Here is a 25,701-nt window from a genome sequence, read left to right on the forward strand (position 1 = left end):
TCAGTGAATATGGTGACTGGTGCTATGGAAAAAATAAAAGGGACAGAAAGAAGAATTGGGGGATTCCACGGTTCAGGAGTGTTAAAAGCATCCCTGTTTTTTGTTTTTTGTTTTTTAACCAGGCACAGGCTTATAAAAGAAGTTAACTAGTATTTTAGGAAGGAATGTGGTGTCTAAACAGGGTGTCTCTGGATCAGATGGGGGTGCCCCAAATGTGGAGCAATGATCAGAAGGAAGCCAGGGGTGAGGGACAGGGGTACAGCAAGTGAAAGAATTCACCTAAAGCTGAGCAAAGTTTACGGAACATCTGGCAAAGGAGCAGCAGGCAGGACCACAAGGGAGAGGCTGTGTGAGAGGAGGCAGTGGGTGGGGACTGTTTATAAAGGGGGAAGATGAGGAGGTATAGCAACATATGGCATCTTCCCTTTTTTGGGAACTGTGCCTGGTTTAAGCAGCCCACTGGTCAGTTAAGGCCTATGGATATCTTGAGGTTTTGAGCTGGGTAACCTGAGCGGTCCATCTCTATTCAGCCAGGTCATTCCTGTGGCCCTTTCTGCATTCCGTTGCTGGAGCCTGTTTGCCTCACAGTGGCCTCTACAAGGAAGATGCTGACTGAAGAAGGTGCTACTTTTAAAGTAAGTGTGATAAATAATGAGACTATTCAATAGTGTAGTTTTAGAAAATTCCTTTGCTTAACCTAAAAAAACCCACAAAATTATCTGCTAAGGACACAAAGTTAAAACATAAACAAGTAGGGATGTAATTTTTTAAAATTACAATTTATAATGTGAACAAATAACTTGGGATAAAAGGTTTTCACTCAAATTAGACAATTTTTTTTTTTTTTTTTTTTAAGATTGATTGACTTGACAGAGAAAGAGACAGCGAGAGAGATCACAGCAAGGGGAGTGGGAGAGGGAGAAGCAGGTTCCCCGCTGAGCAGGGAGCCCATATGGGGCTCGATCCCAGGATCCCAGGATCATGACCTGAGCTGAAGGCAGAACCTTAACGATGCTTAATAACCGAGCCACCATACATGAACATTTACATCTAGTAAACACTATTAAAAAAAAAAAATCTGACTTTAACCTTATTCTTTACTCTACATAGGTTGTTACATATGCCTGGTATCTCCATTTGTATTTGTTCTATACAGTAGAAGTAACTGCTCACAAATCATCAACAAGGCAGAAAATTCAGTTGTTTGGAAAGTAAACCCTTTAAAATGTGAGAATTAAATATCTGAAGCAGATATGGCATTAGAATTCTTGTTGTAGTTCTAGTCTCTTGTGGTAATTAAAAAATATTATCAATATATTCTATTCATGAATCTAGAATTCATTAAACAAAACTAAATTCATTGTATCATCACTTTAAGCTGATACACATTGGCCAAAGTCTCAAATTTTTTTTAAAAATTCCTTTTGAAAACTAACCATTAGAAAGATATGTAAAAATGAAAAATCACTAATTAGAAAGTTAGGAATTCCATTTTCCCCTTCATTCTCACTTTTAAAGCTATCCATAAAATAGACAGTTAAAATATAAACTTAAGGGGCGCCTGGGTGGCTTAGTCATTAAGCAACTGCCTTGGGCTCAGATCGTGACCCCAGGGTCCTAAGATCAGGTCCCATATGGGCTCCCTGCTCAGCAGGAAGCCTGCTTGTGTTCCCTCTCTCGCTATCTCTCTATCAAATGAAAGAATAAAATCGTTAAAAAAAAAAGATAGAAATTTAAGCTCGTATTTGCCCAGTTATTAAAAATGTTCTAGTCAAACCTGGCGAGTCACAGACCTGTACCCTTGGGGATAAAAACACATTATATGTTTATTAAAAAATTTAAAAATAAAAAAAAATGTTCTAGTCATACATGAAAGGAGTTTTGTTAAGTTGCTCTAGGTTGTCACTAAAGAAGTGGCTGCACGTTGGTTTCAGAGGCCACTGAAGAAAGGCAGTCATGGACTGCATGTATTCTGTTCCCAACTAAGTGCTTATGTTCTGCTCTTGCTGTCTCTCTGTCAAATAAATAAAATCTTTAAAAAAATTTTTTTAGAAGTTCAGTTCAAGCAAAAAGTTTTGAGTTCAAAAACAAAACCAAAATCTTATGATTGGACAATTCTTTTAAAAATTGTGACACATACGGAAGATGAGTTACCAAATGTCTGAATATGGAGGAAGAGCTGAAAAGTCAAGTGGGGCACTTGGGCTGAACACTGAAGAACAGATAAGATTCGAGGATTAAAGAAAGAGTCAAATAATTTTCTCAGAAAAAGCGAACGCAATGAGCAAATCATGGATAATGGAAAGAACTATTTCCAAGGAATTGCAAACATCTCAATTTAGCTGGGACACAGGTGAGGGGCAATGACAGGGAAAAAGAATATGAGTTTAGGTGTGGACAAACAATGAAAGGTTCTTAACACCAACAGTAAGGAATTGGGCTCTTTTTCAGTAAAATAATGAGGGAGTAATAGCAATAGAGATTTCAAGTATGAGACAGGCTCCAGAGATATTACAGAGGTAGAACAGACAGAATTTGACAAAAGAATGAAAGCTAAGTGTATAAAAGAAAAAGAAATTAAAGATGATGCAAAAGTGGAATTCAGGTAAGAACTGAAAGGATCTGACAGCTTTAAGCTAAACAACTTTCAATATCTGTCCTGATTTATGTCAAAGGAATTTTTAAAGTAAGACCAAGATACTTGACTGATACAAATTTATTTTTCATGCTAAAATGTTTACAAATTTTATTCTGTCATACACAATTACAAGAGCAACAGTTACAAGTAATTAAAAAAATAGCATTTGGGGGCACTTCTATTCCTTTTACTAATATAAGCATGTTTTGTTACATGAACAGCAATAATAATTACAATTACAGAACTGCTCAACTTGGAAATTTAGTGTGTTATGATGGAAGCTAACACATGATAATAGCAAAGAGTAAGTGCCCAAGCATAGTCTGTCTTTCTGTATTATTCTTTATTCCACAATTAGAATCATGGATTAGAATCTACCCAGTAATGCCATCATTCAAATATGTGACCAATCAGATCAAGTCAGCAAGCATTTTAAATCCTTTTCCAAAATCTTACTTTAGTTCTACAAAGGAAATATACAACAAAACATAAGGCATAGCTCACTGATATTTTATGCCTAAAACAAACCATTACATAATGAAATTATGCATCTTTTGCAACTTTGCATTTGTTCCATCTCACACAATAATTAAAACATGAATAGTACTTACTTACAGCACTTAGAATCACCTGACCACAGCTGATACAGTATCTCCCAGACTTCTAGTTTCTAAAATTCTGGGGGAGGTGGGACAATTTGAACAGTAATAATCTACATGGTAGTAATATTACCTCTTGGCCATTGGCCCAATACTAATCCTTTTTGTTTTTTAGTATATAAAATATGCTGAAAACATTTCTCTTAAATACATTTCAATTAATGTAATTAAACAGAAGGCAACAATTTCCTTCTAGAAGAGCTATTAAGCTATGAAAAACTTTCCAAATATTTGTTAAATTAATTTATGGAATATTTTTAGGGTCAATACAGGTATTTAATTTAGAGCCTGTGCTAAACATGTGTAAAAAGAACAAAAAACATAATCACACTCATTTTTTTAAAAAATGGAAACCACCATTTTCATCCCTATAGTAATTTTATAAATATATCACTTGCTTTAATTCAAAGGATAAATTTCAAAAATCCACTGTGAAATTTACATTCTCACTAAGCACAAAAATACACAAATATTAGTTCTGATTTCAGAAATTTCAGCTAAGTGAAAATTTTTACTTTGAAGTAAGTAGATCTGGGATACAGAAGTAAAATTTTTGATCGAAGCACATCACAAATATATTGTTTTCATGTAAAAATAAATTTTTTTAAGGAAATAATGTTTAACAGTCTTTTAACCCCATCTTCTCAAACACATATATTTTCCTTAAAATAAGTTTCAGATAAACATCTCATTTAAAATCTGATTTTATAAAAAAGAGAAATAAAATTTAATTATTCTTAGATATATTTGAGTCAAGTAGTTGCTGCTTCCAGATATTATGACCTAAAAATCATGACACTATGATAAGTAACCTTTGGTTTGCAACCTAATACCATGAAATTCAATTCATACTGCTTACCAATAAAGTCTGATGTATACTCGTAAATTTAAAATTTTCTCTTTTAAGAAGAAAAAAATCCTGTGTAACAGAGAAGTATAAGTTTTAAAAACCTTAAAATTCATTGATAAACCATTTGTATCATACCAAAGATCTACAAAATAATGAAGTATCCTAATAGTATTTTTAAAAATACTATCAAAACCTCAAACTCTTATATATTAAGTGCAACAACCAACATATTTTTATAAACAAAACATTTTCAAAGGCTGGAAAGAAAACACGCTAATTGTAAGAGCAATGATGTTTGGGTCAATTCGACAGGTTTTGAATCTCAAATCTGCCACTTCCAAGCTTATACATATTTCTTAACTTCTCTAGAATTGGATCTCCTCAGATATAAAACCAGGGGCATTGTCAGTATCTACTGTAGAGGGCGCTTCGGAGTAACAATCAGATAATGCACATAAGAAATTACTACAGTATCTGACACCGTAACTAATAAATATTAGTTATACTGAACAGTGACTTACTTTGGGTTCAAGCACCTAACAAATTATTTTCTTAAATGAAATAGAATCATTATAAAGAATTATTTAAGAATTTTTAAAAAATTAGTATATAAGAGAGTTGGGGACATGTCCTGCAACAAAATACCCAGATTTGTATTGCAATAATGATACTTTTAATTGTGTTTTGGCAATCATTTTCCATCTATTTAACACTGTACTGTATCACTTCCAAACTACAGTTCAGAAGATGTAAATTTAATTTTACTTTGTCATGAACTCTTACAGAAAATAATTATCTCACTGACCTAAATAAACAAAAAAGGCACAGAAAAACTGCTCACAAATAAAACCACATTTACATGTTATGTACTGTAGTAAAGATGGTTATCGAGCAATTTCAAGCAATTTACCTGGTATCTACTATTTTTCACACTGTTCTTTCAAATCTCAAATACGTTAATCTCTACTATTTATAAATAGAGTACTCCAACAACCTATCAGCCATATTGTTACTGGAATGATCAAGGAGTATAAATTTTAACAGAAGAAATCAGCTATCGATTATGCTATACTAAAATATTGAACAAAGACTCATTTTTCATTAGGAATATATCAGGTACCAAGTTAAAGGTACCCAAATCTTAGTCCATCCATAGTATTTTGATTGTCACTATTAACTAAGTGTATGTTGTCTCTGAGTTTTAATCATACTAACCTGAGTCAACAGGGCTTCCTAATGGACTCTTTTTTAAATGACAGAGCACATACACGAGAGACCGAAAAACTAGGTTTGGCCCCACTAAAACTATTTACTAAGCATGTGACCTTCCACAAGTCCCTTAACTTCTCCATGCCTCTCCTTCCTCTTCTAAAAGATGAGGATCCTACCACCCTTTGTCTGACTCACAGGACTAGGGAAATTACATAAAGAAAAACACATGGAAGAGCTCTAGAGAAGGGCATGTTAGATACATGTAATATCAACACACAGGGACTTTGTTCTAATATTGGATTTGGTTAGAATGACCAATCTATTAAAAGTATAATTTAAGAGAAAACTATTCTTGAGACTATCAGAAAAAAATGTAACATCTTTACCATATCCTTTGAATAAGATCTGAGAGCAGTTTTAAAAAATGTATTGGTATCTACCCTATCACTATGTAAGAAAAAATTCACTAGACAGTGCTCATTCATTCTTCCCTGTGTGTGTGTGTTTAATGGCTATAATTCTGTCTCACCTGAATGTATTTTAGTAATTTTATTAATTTACAGCCTGTTCTGTTCTAGGCTTATTCTGACAAGTTGCTTAAAACTCTCTGGAAATAGTCACAGATGATCATTTTTTTTCCTCTACTACTGGTTTTCATTTATTTTAAATTCTAGCCTTTTCTACCTTATATTTCATCATGGAAAAGTAGGTATAATAAAGAGTTTTTAATTTAAAAAATGAAAAAAATATTCACAACTAAGTCACTAAAAGCAAATGTTCCCTCACTTCATCTCTTCAGTAGACTCCATACATGCACTCTAACAGGATACCAGAACCACAAATCAATAGAAAAATCCATTTAATTTACACTACATACTTTACCAAGGTTAAAAGACACAGAGCAGAAAAATAAATCAGGATTGACTTCTCAAGGAGGCATATCTGAAGGATGATTTTGAAAAAATGAATGGTGATTCTGAAGTAAATGGGACGTGAGGACAAGGAGAGAACAGAACAGAATATGATAAAAATTTTTCAAATATTTTATGATTTTACACAGAGAGTCACTGGAATACTCTTATCTCTAGGTAGACAGGTGACCAACCAGTCAGGTGTATAGAAAGACTCGGAAGTCCTAAGTTAAACGATGTTAGCTAAAGTCACAGGATGAGAAATTCTGAGGGAAAAGAGGATCTAGATAATACTCATTAAAAGATGTCAAAAGAGAGAGAATGAAGGAAAATGAAATGAGAATGGTCTGAAAAATAACAAACAAACAATATATGAGGGAAGAGTGCAGCTTCAAGGAGAATGGGTAGTCAAAAAACACAGAAGAAAAACACATTAAGATTGGTCTGACTAGTAGGCCTATAACAGATGTAATGGGGTGATTCTAATAGCAAAGATGGATGTGCTAGCAATGGACTGAGGTAAGACAAACAGTTAAAAAAAAAAAAAAGAAGTTTGTGCGTTCCACCCATTTAAAATATTCACTCAGGAAAACATGGAGAAAATGATATGAAAGCGAAAGGGAGACCTGAGTGTTTCAAGGCAAAAAGGAGGCTTCCTTCGCTCTAAATAGTTAAACAAAGCTTGTGTGTTACAGCTGAGAGAGTCCAACTGATAGATACGTATGTTTCAGTCCTAAGTTAGGCACTTTGGGGGACGGGGAACCTGACTTCTGTCACAAGGGAACAGAAAGAAATTAATCTCAAGCCACTTATTATTTATTTATTTATTTTTTTGGTATCACAGTCGGCCCCTACCCTCAGTGGTATTTATTTACAAGGTAATCAGAAACTTGTCAGGTGAAAAGGCAAGAAGTCCAAACGGAAAATGGTATTGAAAATACAAAACAGCAAAGTGAAAAAGTCAGTAATTTACACTTGAAAACAATTTTAAATAAAATCCAAACCAAAAATTGAAAATTTTAAAATGTAACTGCTAGAGGCATGGTATCCATGTGATGTGTAAAGTTACTAAATTTTTAAAAAGGATAATATAGGTTTTATTTTGATATTGCCACCATCATTTAATGGCCAAGATTTCTTGGATAACTTCTATCAAAGACATGATTTCCTCCTTAAAACAGGCATAAAATGGATGATGGGGGTGACTTGGGTACCTAAGAGTTGTGAAAAGTGTCTCCACAATTTGTTAGCATGAAAAGCAACATTAAAAAAAAAAGTGGAGCATCAAAGTACTTTATTTCAAAACTACTTTATGCCTAATCCCATATGTAACTGAAACCATATTCATATTCTGTAAGTTTCTGAATTTCATTTACTTGTTTTATTTACTTTTATGAGCAACTTACTCCACTTTGAATCTGTACTTTGACATTTATTAAAGCTGTATAAAAGCCATGCACAGTTTATTTACAGTATTGTACATTAACTATGTTTGAGGACTACACAAAAATTTCACAAAACTTACTTATATGGAAAGATATGTGAAATGGGGCTTTAAAAACTTTTAGGTACAGAATTTTGCGAAGATTATTTTGATTTCTAGTGTTATGCAAGCACTAGCTTGAAGTAAGACTGACAAAAACGTGCAAATGAGTAGAATTTCAACAAATGAAAAACTACAAATGCTCTAGCTAAAAGCTAAAATATCTTGAAATACTACTATGTAGCAATGGAAATTTATAAAACAAACCAAAAAAAAGGTTATTTTTTGAAAGTCTTTCATGAGTAACAGGCTCTCAGTAATATTCTATAAAAACATTCAGAAATAAAGTTTCTCAAATTCTGTTCATCATCAAAATTATGTTTCCAGTGGTTTATGTTTCACAGATTGAAGCTATGAATTGTAAATAATTATTTATTGTCCCACATGGGAAGTCTCAATGTTGTCCTTTGGGGAGAGGAGGAGAAGAAAATCAACCAGCAAATTTAGATTCAAGTAAAAGATCCTGGTACAGATATCATGAACACAGAGTAGAGTGTTGCAATAATGTACAAGTCCGCATACTTTCAACTGTACCCCTAAAATGGAAATGTAAACTTTAGGTTTGTTCAATTTAAGATCTCCTATTAGGAAGTAAGTACCTCATCCTTCAGAGTTCAGGAAAAAATTAATAGGGATTTCCTCTTCTCCAGTGGCAGTTCTTTCAGTTTTTACTGTTGTGGCTGAAGTACATTTAGATACTCTGACTGCCCCAGTTGGTAAGTTGTATTCCTTCCACAATCAACATACTGGTACCTCTCCTGCGATATCTGTTCAGAGTGTCCAAAGTATGTTGTTGTCACAGTAACTCTAAAAAAGAAAACAACAACAATAAAACTCAAATGGGGAGAAACGTTTAACAGTTACATTTAAAAAGTCTTCCAAAGTGAGAATACTTTTATATAACCAAAATTTTCTCCTGAGAGACTGATTAATGTGGACATGATAATTGTGGACATGAGCCTCTTGGGGACTACTTCCCCAACAGATAATATAAATGCTGGTTTAGCAAGCCCTACTCAAATAATTATACAAAACAAATATAATGTTTCCATGACACTTATCATTAAACAAAAATATGTAAGTTCATTTCACTTATATAAATAATTATATACAGGCGGCTACATGGCTCAGTTGGTTGAGCGTCTGACTCTTGGTCTTGACTCAGGTTATGATCTCATGGTTGTGGGATCGAGCCCTCCACCCAGCACAGAGTCTGCTTCAGATTCTCTCTCCCTCCTGCTCACTCACTCTCTCAATCTCAAAAAAATAATAAAATCTTAAAAAAAAAATCATAGTTCTCTCATCACAGGAAAATCTATTCAGATGTCAGTTAATGGCCCAAATACCAAGCCTATAACCTACAATGTTTAACGACTTTGAGTAACACCAAACTTTCAAACCAGTAATAGTACTTCTCATTTTTTTTTTTTTTTTTTTTTAATTTATTTGACAGATAGAGATCACAAGCAGGCAGAGAGAGAGAGAGGAGGAAACAGGCTTCCCGCTGAGCAGAGAGCCCGATGTGGGGCTTGATCCCAGGACTCTGGGATCATGACCTGAGCCGAAAGCAGAGGCTTTAACCCACTGAGCCACCCAGGTGCCCCACTTCTCATTACTTTTAAGGATTTTTTTTTTTTAAAGATTTTATTTATTTATTTATTTATTTAACAGACAGAGATTACAAGCAGGCAGAGAGGCAGGCAGAGAGAGAGGGGAAAGCAGGCTCTCTGCCGAGCAGAGAGCCCGATGCGGGGCTCGATCCCAGGTCTCTGGGATCATGACCTGAGCTGAAGGCAGAGGCTTTAACCCACTGAGCCACCCAGGTGCCCCTAAGGATTTTTTTACCATAGGCAGCAGAAACAGGATGCTGTGCTCTGTTCTCCTCTATAGCCCACCTACTTCCACGTTCCAGCATTCTTGCAAGGTCCAGATTCACTATTTAGTGGCCATGTCATCCTTCACCTCTGAGCTCCCCACTTTCTCATTTGTCAAGTGAAATAATATTTACTCATCTCATCACACTTTTGTAGGGTTTAAAACCCAAATGAACTGATATTTGTAAAGCTGCTGTATATGCTATAAGCTAATGTTACAAATCTAAAGTTTAACAAAGAAAATCTCAAGAAAAACTGATACTTACTGCATCATGAGTACTATGTTATGCACTTTGATGGATATCAGTGTACAGAAATCACTGTTAAAAAGAAAAAAACAATGTGAATAAATGCAGGCTATGATATTACAAATTTGAAATCATTTAATTATGATTCCTCCCATATTAGAGCTAACAGAGATACTATAAAGAAGACATAAAGTGGGGAACCTAAGTGGCTCACATGGTAAGCATCTGACTTGATTTCAGCTCAGGTCATTATCTCAGGGTCCTGGGATTGAGCCCAGAGTCAGGATCCCTGCTCAAGTGGGGAGTCTCTTGTCTCCCTCCCTCTGCCCCTCCATGTCCACCCCCCGCTTGTGCATGTACTCTCTAAAATAAATCTAAAAAAAAGAAGATATAAGCATTTATTGATTGAACATTTTCTATACGTCAAATAATGATAAATATTTTTATGACTTTCATTCTAGAAACAGACATGCTTTCCTACTATAGCAGCTGTAGAGTTGTGTAACACAGGCTACAAATTATTACTTTTTATTCACCTTCTGAAATTGTAGTGAACAGTCTATTACTCAGAATTGTTAGCCTGATTATCAAAAGATGGTAAAAATTTATCTTTTTTTTTTTTTACTTAACGAGAATCAATAATCAGACCCAAATGAAAAGCTTCAGAACTTCAAACCAACAGAGTATTATAAAGTACTAGCACTTTTGGTTTTCCAAAACTAAAAAGTCAATACATACTAAAATGCATGAGAATACGGTTCTCAGAATAATTAGAAGGTGACATGGTATATTTGTCTTAATTCTGAAAAGTAAGTAGAAAACAAAACTAGGTATATAGGTACATAATGCACATAATAAATATGATGTATGTTGGCACAGGAGAACAGAAAGAGAAGATCAGTGAGAGGCCAGAAGTATTCCAGATGTGGTTTCTTGACTGCTAAGATGACAGGTAATTCAGAAGATATCCATACACTTTATTCCTCACTTTATAATCTAATGAGAGAAAATTATTAAAAATCAAAACTTACTACATGTAACTCATTTCCTCTGCTATGACAGTAGGTACTGTATAATCAATCTGAAATGCAAAAAATGAAAGTAAGCCAACTGGAAAGAGGAGCAAAGCATCAAATATTTCAGACACCTTTCACAATTTCAAAGAGTTTAGAAATGTCTCCCTTTGCAAAGTTGCTTCTAAGACTTTCTCTTATACATGGAAGGGACACATGTCAAGGTCAGGTTTTTGAGGAAATCCTCCCCTCCCTCAAGTTAATATGAGAGACAAAGTCAAGACTCATTGAACTCCTGTGAAGTATTTCATGATGGAAGCTTACTTGTTTCATATCCAGTGGGCCAATATTGGTTATGTTGTTTAAGCGTGCCTTTCCGATAACTGTTTTTGAAAACTGAACTTGTGCAGTGATGTTTTCAACTTCAACAGAATAATAGTTATTGTTTGTTATATTTAGTGTGTTCTGCAAAAGAAAGAAGACAGAAAATGTATAAGCGTAACAAGTATGTATTCAAAATTAATTTAAAAAAGTGACTTCAAAAAAATAAATAAGACTTTAGCTGTGGCCATGCTTCAGTTATTAGGAGGAAGAAAAGTATTGCCAAAAATAACATAGGACATTAAATGAACTGATTATTTGGTTTTATGATAAGTGCTATATTATGCTGATAATAAACATACAATTAGAAAAAAACAGGTCCAGAATATGTACATTATAGGAATATACAAAATGAATGTTAGAAAATGTATTTGTGGCATTAGCAAAAATTCTATAACAATAATTTTTAAATTTCATCGAAATTTTTGCTAAATGTTAATATACAGGTATCTTTACAGACATTACCCGTAAACTACTTCTTATTCTATTAAATACAAAGATGACCACTTAAAACATTAAACAGTACTTTAAATAAATCTTGTTTAAAAAGAACTGGTATTTTAACTTATATATAAGTAGAAATTTCCACTGGGTCCCTTTGAGGAAGAAATAGGATAGATTCAAGTCTGTTTGTTGGAAAGAAATGGAGTTATATCATTTCTATTCTTAATAAGTGGGGGAACTTCTGCAATTCGAATTCACAACGATTATTTCAAATTATTTTAGAAAACGGCCAATGAAGAAAAAAATGTTAAGTCAAGAAACAACAGATAATAAATAAAACATCTGAAACAGTCATCACGAAAGAAAATCTATAGGAACTAAATGATAAATCTTAAATATTTTTAAGGCAGATTATAATGGTTACCACCTATACAAAAAGAGTCCTTACAAACTGAAAAGACAAAGCCTTAAGAAAAAAAATAATAAAGCAAACAAGAGCAAAGCACACTGAAGAAATAAATCAAAACAGTACAAATATAAATGATGAGAAAACACTTAAATTCTCAAATTGATTTAGAGTTGGGGAAAAGTTGTTTTAGTACAAAAGGAGTATTATTTTATATTCATTAAACTAGTAAAACCTGTAGCAAGCAACAAATTCTATTCCTGGCAGGGAAATGAGCAAAAGGGTCTATTTTTACATTCCTGGAAAACATGTGAAGCCTTGTGGCCATTCTGATAAGGAATCTAGCAACAGCCATTAATATAAAAATAATGTATATCCTGTAACCTAGCAATCGTACTTGAGCATTTATCCTAAAGAAATAAAAACACTGAGATGTTAATGACAACAGTGGCAAAAACAAACAAACAAAAAAGACTGAAAATAAACCAAATGCCCAGCTATAAAAATAATGACTGAATAGTATTAAATCATTACATGGAATATTATGCAGCCCATTAAAAAGAATGGATTATCTCTAAGCCAGAAAATTAGGAGAGATTTCTACAAGGTATTAACAAGTGAGAAAACCAAGATGCATAAAATATGTACATATGAAAGTAAATATGGGCTTATAAATTAATATGAACATGGAGAAAGATGGAGAATGGCAATTACGGGGTAAGTGAAAAAGAGAGAAAACAGTCTCAGTAAAAAAGGATACAAAAAGAATATGCTAGCAATCAGTGATTTTTATGATCACAATTTATTAATCTAGTTATATGGAGAATTAAAATTCCATAATGTAGTAAAAATAAACTTTATCTAAATATATAAAAGTTTTCATCTACTTAGCTCTTAATACCCATGTCAATTTAACTTCTAGACACTATAGAAAAGGGATTGTTAATTTGAAGTCAATGGACCTTCTGATACAGGCCGAAGAATGGGACGCAGAAAAATCTTGGACTCCTTTGTATGTGCAAATAACGTTGGTATGTGTCTTTCTCTGAAGTGCCCATAGCTATTAAAGGGATCAATAATGCAAAACTGGTTGACAACAAAAATACTTACAAGAATTAGAAAAAGATGTATTGATCATTAGAATTACAAAGAAACATTAAGACAGACCAAAAAAAAAAAAAAAAAAAAAGACAAAGTTTGGTACTACTATCAGACATTTTGTTGCTGAGAGCAGTGAGAATCCACTTAATTTCTAAGTCAAGAGACCACAATCATAAGCTTTTAAGTAATGATGATTTATTATCAAAAACCTTAAAATGATCCGTGATCTTTAGTTAGCAAATTTGTATTTAGGAATCTGTCCCATAGTAATAACCTAAAATGGAAAACAAAGTTTAAGTACAAAGATGTTTTCTGAGTATTAGTAATAGCAAAATTAAACATTTATTAAGAAATGGTTGAGTAAATGTCAATACAGCCATATAAAAGACTACATGAAGGCACTTAACATGGGAAAATTTAGTGAGCTCTCAAGGTAAAATGTCCACGTGCATATGAAAATATCTGGCTACATTTATAAATGTATGTGTATACAAATGTATATATGCATTATTAGCAAATATATGCATATATTAATAGGTCTAGGTAGCAGAAGTAACAACAGACATCAAGAGTGTCAAATGTATAATGGTAACATATTCATAAGCAGAAAGACAAACATTACTGTAACAAAAAAAGTAGTAGTAGTAAGTATTAAGTCTATTAATACTTAGTAGTAGTAATGAGAAAGTAGTAAGAATGTCTATTTCTCATTTTAAGAAACAAAAGCAATATTATATAATTCCATTTTCCAAAATACTGACAGAGAACCTATGAAAAACTCAACCTTTTATCTCACAGTTTTCCAGTCAAACTTAATGTTTATCTAATATGATAATGCTATTTCTTATTTAATGTTAAGTCTTTCTCAGTTAAGTGTATCTCAAAAAAGTGGGAATTCCTGAATAATTACTGAAGTACGATATTTACATCTTTATGCACTGATATATAAAAGGGAACATCACATGACTTTTATTTATTATACATTTATAATATTTGATACTAAAACGAGTTCTGGAGATTGGCCGAAAAAATCTGGCCACTTTTAAAAAAACTGTACACAAAGAAAAATACATTCCTCATTCCAGATGGCTGTTAAAATGAGAAAATACTCAACAGTAATTCTCATATCATACGAAACTGATTTACAATTAGCACTGTGTTGTTCTATGTACATGTTTTTTTCCATAGATACTTTTTTTTTAAAAAGCCCTTAATCTGATTAACAACTTTTGGTGCTAAGCAATGAGAATAAACGGACCCATGGGAGTTCTTTCTTTCCTTTAATTAATGAGTAATTCCACTTTAACATACCATTTCTCTACACTCTTGTCCCTCCAAACCTCTCCCCTCAACTACAACTAGCTGTATCTACTTCCACCTTACGCATACGGTACCACCTCCGCAAAGAAAACCAAATGAAGTCCAGTATCACTCTCCCAAAACAAACTGCTGCCACACAGATGCACTCTGAGGCCTGAACCCATACATAATTGCTAATGGCATGGACCAACACACGTTCCTTTTTAATAATTCAGTGGTTTGCAAACCATGCTTCTTTTCAAACAAATATCAACATATGGACAGGTAGACCTTCTCTGAGGTTTTGTTTGTTTCCTGTCTTCAGAAGTGGGAAGGCTGTAGAGTATTAAAAACAAGTGTCCAGGAAAACACTGCAGATATTTTCCCACATACTAATTTATAAGAGAAATCAGTCTCTTGTACTTTAAACACCATAAAGGAATAGTCTGTTAAAATGGCAAAAACTGTATTTCACCAAATACAAGGAAAAGAAAATGGTACATTTATCACATTTATAGAATCAACTATTTTAACATTTTGCTAGGAATTAGTTGGAGTCAAATGCTGAAAAGTAAACAGATTGTAAATGTTTTTTTTTTTTTTTTTGCCAGCAACTGTTTGTTTTACCATCTTAAAGGCAACTCCAAATGCTAAACGATTCTGTATATACAATTGCCAGTAATTATTATTTGCCATTTTCAGCAGAACCAGAAATGATAGAGGATCAAAAGCAGACATACAGAAAGCAAACTGACCAGTGTCACATGTAATATTCTCTAAAGGGACAAAGGTGTATATCATAAAGGAATGCAGTCAAATATTTTTAATGTGAATTTGTACTTACCGTGATATTTAAATACACTGTACGCTTTTCAACATCATAACTGACGTATGCTGATTTTATGCCAATGTATTTCACGTCAATAGAGCGAGGGAAAAGGAAAAACACAGCCAATCCAGAAAGGAGCAGACAGACAAACACAGAAGCCATCACATAGAGCTTTCTGAAAAGAAAAATGAATATTGAAATACAGATGCATCAAAAATTACATAGTGAAACATTCAGAGAAGATATGTTCAACTTCAATTTTTCCCGTTATACTAGCAGGAAAAGGTGTAATTTTACCAACCTTTTACATTACAAAAGTATTCAGTTGGGTCGGATCTGGTCTATTACGTGTTAAAAAGTTCTCCTTAAAAGATGTATGTACCTTTTTGGAGACCAGGGTTTCAGGGTTATGCACGTACAACATTTACTACAGTGTTTCCTAAACCAGGCTGCACAGTGGAACTGGGGAAAAAGCTGGGGAACTTTATAAAAATATGGATTTCAAGACTCCCTTCTAAATTCACTAAAGCAGAATTTTCACATGTGGATTTTGCCATTATATAATTCCCTGAAGTGACTGCTCATCAGAACCTGTGAAGCCCTTAAAAACATAATGACATAACCACATGCCTCATCAATCTCATGAAGTCTCACTAAGACTTTGAGTCTCATCCCAAAGTATTTATGTACTCAGATTTAAAAATATTGTTTACATTAATCAACTCTGCTTTGATGATGTCGTTAAACTGTTTCTTGAAAATCAGAAAAGGGGATAATAGTATGCAGATATAGGACAAGAAAAAATAAACTTTGCATGCTTTTCTACTCTTCTAACTCCCCTTGAAATGTAGTTCTTCTATCTCTCCCTCTTTATTTCCAATCTCCAGAGACAAAAATTGCCTCTATCTTCAAGTTTACCCCCAAAACTAGGGTTTCAAAATACAAATTTTCCTTGTTTCTCCAACAAGTAACTCAGTTCAAAGCCAAAAGCACCTTTCTTTCTCTCTAGGTCTGTGAAATAATTTCAGTACTCCACACAATTCCCTATAAATTATGAGATTTTCCACAATGACTAGCAGAAACTATCCCCAGCCTCATGTGGCCTCTGAGGACTGTCCCCTCTGTTCTGTTTTGCGTGGTTCTTCCTTCAGCCTCAGGTACTTTCCTCATACATTATACACTGATCAGTACTCAGTGAAACACTCAAGGAATACCTAGTATAGCTCTCTACCGTCCTACACCTACCCAGTGTAGCTCTCTACCCTACACTGACGTACTAACTCTAGTCTTGGACTCCTAGATCGCCAATACCATGCATCTCCTCAGTTTAGGCGGACTGCTAAGCTCTGCCTGGGTTCTTTCCATTGTGCTGTGCTCTGGTATGTTTTCCTAGACAGCAAGGTGGTATAATCCCAGGGCTTACTCATTTGTTTTCCCTCTCTGTTATCACTGTCCTTATACTGCCTGATGTCCACTATCTAGAAATATTGTTCCATTTTATCTGTCCCGTTTTTTAGCTGTTTTAGATGGAAGAATATATCTAGTCCCTGTGATGATCCCATCTTGCTTGGAAGCGAGAAATCAAATTTATTTGATTTTGTACTTTTACCCTTTAGTTTTTATGCTAAGAATCTTATCCCTAATGGCATTAGTATACACTTAGTTAATTGCTTTACGTGTAAGTTTCAAAATTATACTAACATTACTCCTAACAATGAAGCTTTTGAGTGCAGTTTAAACTTTTGTTGTCACTGTCATCGTCATTTAGAACATATCTTACTAGACACTGACAGTGAAAATGAAATATTTTCAAGTCACTTAAAGTTATTCTTTCATCTGTAGTTATGCCACCAACTAGATATAGTCAGAATCATTAGAATCATTTGTTTCAGTTTGTTTCAAATTTTAAGAATTGCTTTTTTTTTAACTTCGGATTTCATCTTTTAAGTTCTATTTTTTAAAAACGTACTTCTAAACCCCAAATATAAATATATATACATACACAGATCATCTCATTTGCTTACCGATCCCCTCTTCCAAGTTCCCTCCCAAACTCAGAGTAATCATTTTACCAGTCTTTGGTTTATCAATCCACTGTTTCTCTCTCCTTCTCTGTATGCACGTGTGTTTTCAGATAAAAACGTATTCTGGATATCAACTCTAGTAAAATAAAGAGTTCTTCCTCATTCCATTTCATCATATATAGATGTAGCATAACTTATTCTACCAGAACCTTATCACTGGCCATTTACATTATTTCTAGTTCTCTGCAATTAGAGACACTGGCACAGTGAATAACTTACGTAAAAGCCACTTACTATATTTGACAATTATCCTTAGAAAAAAATTTTCAAAGTAGAATTCCTGAGCCAAAAGATAAATGCATATGTAATTTTCCTAGATAACAACAAATTCTCTTTCACTAACAAGATATGAGTATGTTCGTTTCACACCGTACTGCCAACCAATTCACTATCAAAATATGGAGTTCTAGCTAATCTGACAGACAAGAAACAGTATTTCACTATTGTTTTAATCTGTTTTTCTCTTATGAGCAAGACTGAACATCTTCTCAAATGTTTAAAGGAACTCTGTATTTCTCTTTTCTGGAATACTTGTTCATGGTATCTGTGGTAATGTGCAGACATAACTTCCTAGTTTGCCATTTGTATTCTGGCTTCATTTAAGGTTTTGTTTTCATCTTGTAAAAGTTAATCTAAGCTTTGTCAAATTAATCTTTTCTGTCCTCACTGGATTCTGAATCCTATGTAAAGTTTTTCCATCCTGAGATTATAGAGGACTTAAGCGTAATTTCTTGAACATTCATAACCATCTACTGTATGTTTTATAATAAAGGGTCAGATCAAACTTTTTAAAATCTTGTTCACTTTTTTTTCTATGAATATTTAAATATGCTGCTCTACTGGTTACTTATTTGGAGCACTGTGGGTAAGCAGCAGGCCAATCTGATTTTCTGTCCCTTATGACTTAATTGATCCTTCTGCCTGGGGTCTTTCAAAGGGTTTTTCTGGGTTTTTTTTTGCTTTTTACATTCGAAGTCCAGTAATTTCACTAGGATGGATAGAATGTTTTGAAGATCATGGCCTATCTTTTCAATATGTAGGTCTGTATCTTGTTTCACCTGAGGAAGTGTGTTGTTTTGTTTTTTAATTTGTTAGAGAGAGAGAGCATAAGCATGGGGAGTGGCAGGCAGAAGGAGAAGCAGGCTCCCTGCTGAGCAGGGAGCCCGATGTAGGGCTCCCATCACAGGACCCTGGGATCATGACCCGAGCCAAAGGCAGATGCTTAATCAACTGAGCAACCCAAGCATCCCCAGAAGTGTTCTTGAACTGAATGTTTAGTATTTGTTCAGCTTGATTCCTTTGATTTTTCTTCAGGGGCTTCAATTATATGAGTGTTCAATCTTTGCTTATGGTTACCTTACTTTTCATTAATTTGTGTATGTGTTTTCATTTCCTCCTTTGTAACTTCTATTCCCTTTGCTATACTTTTCATGGTATCTATTTGCAATTGTTTTTCCGGTCTTGTCTCCATTTCTGAAATTAATTTTTCCTAATTCTTTCAGGGGTTCACGTGCTCATGTCTCCTTTCACGTCCTCATGTTGTTTAGTCATCTCATTTCTGAGCTTTTCAATTTCTGACTCCTGCAGTTCTCTCATAGCTTCTACAGTTTCAATTTCTTTTAGAACATTTATAATATTGTTAGTTTTCATGTTTTTCTGATATGCTTCTATGATTTATTAGCATTTTCAGTTTAACACTATCTTTGTATGATGCTTCACTGCAATACTTTTTTGTTGCTCATCTTTAAAGGAAATGTTTTTTGTACTTTTAATAGAAGCTTGCATTTTAGGCGATGAGGATGAGCCAGGGTGGCCTTCCTAGTTTCACTGCTCAAAACTCCATCTTCTGTTAAAATACAAAATTGTTTTCTTTTTTGTAAGATGGCCTATATGTATATACATTTCTATAGTTACAGTTCTGAGATTCTCTCTCTAGTTTTCACAACTTTTCTTCCATTTTCCCTATTCTTTCCCTGTACAAAATGGATTCAGTTCCTCACAGGCTTTTCCTTAGGATATATCTGTCCTGTTACAATAGCTTTTGGTGAGTTTTCTTAAGGTCTTTGAGGGATCGAAGTGATCTAGTTCCTTCTGATCATAAGGGCCCTTAGTGGATCTCTCTGACCTTTTCTGCACTTTCTCCAAGGTGCAGCACACCAAGAGTCCTCCCATTTTGCAGGTTATCCAGAAGTATTTGCTGGAAGTGCTCTGAGTGGGATCTTTTGCTTTTGGGACTTGTGTATCAGAACATATGCTTTGTTCTTTTTGTTTCCCTTCACAAATTCCACACAGCTGCTAACACGTTTTGATCCTTGCTCCATTTTTAATCTGGGGTGAGTAGGAGAACCTTAACACCCATTTTTAATGAAAATGTTTTTCTGTTTCCTACTGCTTTTCTAGGTTTGTCTGTTTTAGTAAATAGATTTGAGAAGATTCAGACACTATGCCACTTTGAAAGTCTTATTCCAATCAGAAATCCTTCTTCTTTTAAATGACATAAACATCGATGGCATAATTTAAGAACCTGATAACGTTTTTCATTTTAATAGTTAACTAGAATGATTATATGGAACTTGAAAAGCAGAAAAATACCAAAAAAATTTGCTATTTTCTTATCATTACTTACGTCCTTCTTGGCCTTAATCTCTGATCGCTATATGGAATCAATGCCACCAGCTGGTTTTCTTGCCCTAAAAGTAAAAATAGGTTTAGAAATTTATCAATATGATTAATTAAAATATAGTGGCTTTCTATCAAAGTCTGGTTTACAAGGACCAGAATACCAGACACTTACTGTAACTACCTATTAAACATATCCACCTAGATGCCAAATATGCAACCCAAAACTTTTATCTCTAAAACAGAGTTCCTGATCTCTCACCGGACAGACACACACAAACCTGTTCTCCATCCAAATAAACAGCTACTCCATTCTTCCAACTGTTCAGACAAAAATACTTCCAGGGTCATCCTGATTTCCTACTAACCACAATCCATTTCCAGGCTGCCAAAAAAAGCCTATAGGCTATACCTTAAAAATACATCCAGATTGCTAAAATAGTCCTTTTTTCCCTCCTCTGAGCCAGAGGCACTAATCCTTTTGCCTACAAAAATCCTTTCATTCTCTGAAAAGATAATACTGTCACATTCAAAGGCCGACTCATAGACAAACTTCCCTAACCTAAGGCATTTTTTTAAAGAAACTGGTTTAAACTGATCTGTCTTCCCTTGTCACTCTGTCCTTCCACTTTCTGCAGGAATACCTATCAACTTCAACTGGAGCAGTAAGAATAACACAATAACACAAAGTATTTTTATTATTTCTATTGTTTCCACTTCTACTGAAGTCTGTCTAGCCAACAAACTGCACATGAAGATTATTCCCTTCTGAATTTCCCTATGATATGCCACAAACTGATTTTCCTCCCTACATGGCCCATCTTCATTTACCATCCCTCTTCATGTAGTTCCTCCTAAGAATAACTAACTGGGACATGACTAGCTTCTTACTATTCTTTAGATAATGAATTAAAAATATTAGGTCACCAAATTACTGAAATTGTTCCCAAAACCCAACATGTGATTACTACCTCTACTGATTTCCAATAGGTCTAAAAAATTTCAGTCAAGAGATACTGCCTATCTGCTATTGCAGGTGGTAAAGAAAAAAGTACTAGAGGTAGACTGGTGGTTTTCATTACTGCTTTAGGAACTTTAAGATGTTTCTGGTCTTTTTTTTTAATGTTTATATTTACTTCTTTGTATCTCTTTAACTGAAGATAACTAATATATAGCTTTAACTTTAATTCTAAAAGACTTCTGAAACACAGAGGGTTGTGCTTAGATCTATGGGTTTTATATTATTTGTGTGAATGCCTGGAATTACTTTTTAAAAGAAAACAACACAGTAACACATACCCCTAGGAATTCTTCCTGTTCCTTGACAAGTGGGACAAGTGACACTATCTCTTCCTGTAAATTCCACATATGGAAACTGAGAGACATCTCCACCTCTTCCATCTTCATTATGGACTTCATTATTAAGCAGTCCATTCCTCATGTTTTCAGTTGATGTGACTCCCTCATAAGCATCTTCTTTATTTGAATGCAAAGGCAAATGTGAAAAAGACTTTCCCATGTCTAAAGAAAAAGAAAAATCTTACAGTAAATTTCAGGAAAAAATTATACTCAAGAACATTATGAGATTTTTATAACAACCTAATTAATATAGAGCAAACTTCACAGGAATATTCAAATTACTTTCTGATTAGAATTATATTTAATCAAAGTAATGTCTGAAACAAGGGATCCAAAAGTCCAAAGTGTTTTTCTTTCTTTTTTTTTTTTTTAAAGATTTTATTTATCTATTTGACAGCGAAAGAGAGATCACAAGGAGGCAAAGAGGCAAGCAGAGGGGTTGTGGAAGCAGGCCCCCTGCTGAGTAGAGAGCCTAATGAGGGGCTCGATCCCAGGACCCTGAGATGAGACCCTGAGCTGAAGGCCGAGGCTTAACCCACTGAACTACCCAGGCACCCCCCTCCAAAGTGTTTTTCTAACAAAATGTTATAAAATGATGTATCAGACTTGTGATGAGAATGGGCTTTCAAACATTAAAATTTTACAAGTCTACACTTTTTTAGGGTTCTCTGAAAATAAAGTGGGCTTCGCTTTTCTTAGAATAAGGCAAAAACATAAAACAAAAACATATTCTATCTTTAAACCAATTAGTGCTAAAGCTTAAGCTGGTTTAGGCAAATTATGGTTACTTATTATATTATCACCAGGCAAGTTTGAAGACTTTGATTACCTCCTGTTAAACCTCCGTCTGAGGGGCGCCTGGGTGGCTCAGTGGGTTAAGCCGCTGCCTTTGGCTCAGGTCATGATCTCAGGGTCCTGGGATTGAGTCCCGCATCAGGCTCTCTGCTCAGCAGCGAGCCTGCTTCCCTCTCTCTCTCTCTCTGCCTGCCTCTCTGTCTACTTGTGATCTCTCTCTGTCAAATAAATAAATAAAATCTTTTTAAAAAAAAAAAAAAACCTCAGTCCGTACTTTCTAATTGATTAAATTCTTCTTTCCAGCTTATCTCTAAAAAGCAGGCAAAAGATACAGAGGGCAAAGCATCCCATAAAGGGAAGCAAACAAGCCCTCAAGCAGTAAGGGGCCAGCAGGACTGATGCCAAGACAATGGGGGATCTGACCTTTACCACCCACCTGCATGTACCCATCCACCTTCGTCCCACATTTTCCTTATATAAACTCAAAAGTATTTTCTGCACTTTGGAGACAGTATTTTGAGACCTCAGTCCCCCGTCTTCCCCATGTTGGCCTCACTGAAATAAATTCCTTTCTTGTTTCACCACCGCTCCTTTCTCTGCTTTTGGATTTTTGTCAGTGGTGAGTGGCTGAACCTGGCCTGTTTGGGACTCCTGGAGCCAGGTTTCCTTGGGCCTAAGCCCTGGTTACAAGTTCAAAGTAGTTAAGTTTCCGTCTGTTAAAATTCATGCCCCTTTGTGATAAATAAAATCCACAATTCTTCTCATTCTCACATTTCTAGCCTTCACATTTAAAACATAAACAACTCAAAAACCAAAACCCGCATTTTTTTCATTCAACAGCTGGCACACTTAAAATTATTAAATTAATATTCAAAGATATTTAATAATTCACCAATACAAAGCAGTAAAACAGTACATTAATTTCCAAAATTTTAGTATGATGCTATCAAAAATAACATGGGTAAAATTTAAATTTATATTTAATATAAATTTAAAACCAAGTAAGAATAGGTAGTAGTAGTACCTATAAATACCATACCTATAGCAAAATAACCTCTGCAGGTAGGTAATGCAATAGCACTGCAGTTGAGTCACACAATTTTGATTTTTTTTTTAAAGAGTTTATTTATTCATTTGACAGAAAGATCACAAGTAGGCAAAGAGGCAGGCAAAGAGAGAGAGGAAGAGAAGCAGGCTCCCTGCTTAGCAGAGAGCCCAATGCGGGGCTCGATCCCAGGACCCTGGGATCATGACCTGAGATGAAGGCAGACGCTTTAACCCACTGAGCCACCCAGGAGCCCCGAGTCATACAATTTTAAGGATGAAAAAGAACTTAAAAGTCATATAATCCAACCTGCTGATATTGTGAGGGAAAATGAATAAAGGGGGAAAGCAGAATTTAAGAACATTTCTTCTCTTCCTAAATTTGACCATATATCTTTTATCAGTTCCTAAAAATGGATTATTATATAGACATTCATACAAAGAGATGAGCATTTCTTTTAAAAATTCTGAGGGACGCCTGGGTGGCTCAGGTGGTTAAGCATCTGCCTTCCGCTCAGGTCATGATCCCAGGACCCTCGGATCCAGTGAGTTCTGAGTTCCACATGGGGCTCCTTGCTCTGTGGGGAGCCTGTTGCTCCCCCTACTTGTGCACTCGCTCACTCTTTGACAAATAAATAAAATCTTTTAAAAAATTAAAAAAAAAAAAAAAAAGAAAAACTCAACGGGCGCCTGGGTGGCTCCGGTCATGATCCCACCGTCCTGGTATCAAGCCCATCATCAGGCTCTCTGCTCAGGGCGGGCCTGCTCCCCTTCCCTTCGCGCCCCCCCTCCCCCACTGTGATCTCTCTCTCTCTCTATCTCTCTCTCTGTCGAATAAATAAATAAATAAATATTTTAAAAATTTAGAAATTCTCAGTGATTTGAGTAAGGAAAACTGACAATAATTCAAGTCATACTGTAGTACAAAGAAAAGTTCACTTTTTAATACTGGCATGCCATCCAAGTGTTGGGGATCATTCAAACATAGTGTGAACAGCAGGATAAAAGAATTATACAACTAGCAGACAAATATTAAAGTGTAGAATGATGAAGATGCTTATTTTCACAATTTTATTATTAAAAATATCCATATACATTGTACGTGTTAAGTTTAAAAACAAATGAGCTTGTAACTTTCACAAATCATTATCTTCTCTTGGTTTGTCTAATGACATTAAGTCCAAGCCAAACCAACACATGCCAGTCACAGGTGGTTCAGGGGTGAATTAACATCCCTCTCACCACACAGTGACCTATGTGAAATATCAGTTGGACAGGGATTGAGGGCCTCAGCAGTGTGGCCACAGAAGCATCCTTTCTGGGATCTCAGTTAACAGTCGAGGGTAAAATGCATCACACTAGAATGCTTTGGTGGGGCGGGGGGTGAAGGGAGACACAAGGCAAGATCAAGTGGCTCTCAGTCTGAGCCTGTCTTCTCTGTGTATCTAACAGTTGTCTTGGTTAGTCTGCCTTTAACAGGTGTTTCAGCAAGGCTAACTGACTAGCACCAGACTTCTTCAGGTACTGCATACCCCCCCCCCCCCCACTGGATTTTTCTCACAGTGTAGAAATATTTAGCCACTTCTATTCCTGGACACTAGCTGGTTTGTTTATCCTTACGTGCTAAACCCCCCTTCTCTTCCCTGTATTCAATGTTTTTATCACAATTTCCTACTGAAAACCTAACATGGATCTAAGACAGCAAGGAGAAATTAAAAAGAAAAAAAAAAAGTACAGCACTCCATCCAATTTAAATGGGTCACTATCTTCTGTGTTAACGAAGAAAGCCAGCATCATTCCTAAGCTACATAAACAAGACTCAGCACACATCTGTAAAGGATAAAGATAAGATCAAGGGAACCGTGCAAGAAAACTCAAGAAAAGCAAAACCAGGGGCCACCTGGCTGTACAAGGTGTGGGGGCCTGGATTAACCTTATGCTCTGGGCTTGGCCAAAGCCTAACGCCGCCTCGGCAAGAGGCTGGACTCCGGTAGGAGGTGACACAACTAAGAACGCCATCAGCCAACCCTGAGCGCCTCCTCGGTGCCCGAACTGGCCCAGCTCCCCTGCGGCCTCTCCGCCTATACCTCCCGGTCCCTCTCGGCTCTTTCCAAGGCGCCGCCGTTCAGTTCCACTCCGAAATATGGACCGAGGGGCTGCGCGTCCGGGGTCGCTCACCAACACGCGGGTCGCTGCGCAGTCCCGAGCTGCTCCGGCGCACACAGGCCCGAGGACAGGGTCACGGGGTCTGCCGTCCGGATCGCTGGGGCTGGAGCGACAGGCCTACAAGCGCCGGGGCACCGCGGACTCGGGGCGGGGGAGGGGCGGCGGGACAACAGCATCAGCTGAAGCCAAGCGCGGCTGCAACCTGCGTCCGCACCTGCGCAGAGCG

At 35.5% G+C, this 25,701-nt stretch overlaps 1 protein-coding gene across 3 annotated transcripts; it reads right to left on the bottom strand.

Moving 5' to 3' along the window:
• Window positions 1-2,698: 2,698 nt before the first annotated feature.
• On the bottom strand, window positions 2,699-25,697 carry TMEM106B (transmembrane protein 106B). Of its 3 annotated transcripts, XR_006820482.1 has the most exons (9): window positions 25,397-25,697; window positions 21,411-21,632; window positions 20,119-20,182; window positions 15,424-15,583; window positions 11,273-11,413; window positions 10,967-11,016; window positions 9,954-10,007; window positions 8,413-8,620; window positions 2,699-7,201 (listed from the first exon to the last, which is right to left on the bottom strand). XR_006820482.1 is itself a non-coding variant. In XM_046020414.1 (8 exons), the coding sequence occupies exons 2-8, from the start codon at window positions 21,628-21,630 to the stop codon at window positions 8,482-8,484; spliced, it is 828 nt and encodes a 275-aa protein (XP_045876370.1). In that variant the 5' UTR covers window positions 21,631-21,632; window positions 25,488-25,696; the 3' UTR covers window positions 2,699-8,481. The 3 variants fall into 3 exon arrangements, 2 of the variants coding, with proteins under 2 accessions (XP_045876370.1, XP_045876369.1); XM_046020414.1 differs by having other exon boundaries at window positions 2,699-8,620; window positions 25,488-25,696; XM_046020413.1 differs by having other exon boundaries at window positions 2,699-8,620; window positions 25,397-25,696.
• Window positions 25,698-25,701: the final 4 nt, after the last annotated feature.

Source organism: Meles meles, chromosome 10, assembly GCF_922984935.1.
Source record: "Meles meles chromosome 10, mMelMel3.1 paternal haplotype, whole genome shotgun sequence".
NCBI classification, from domain to species: domain Eukaryota; kingdom Metazoa; phylum Chordata; class Mammalia; order Carnivora; family Mustelidae; genus Meles; species Meles meles.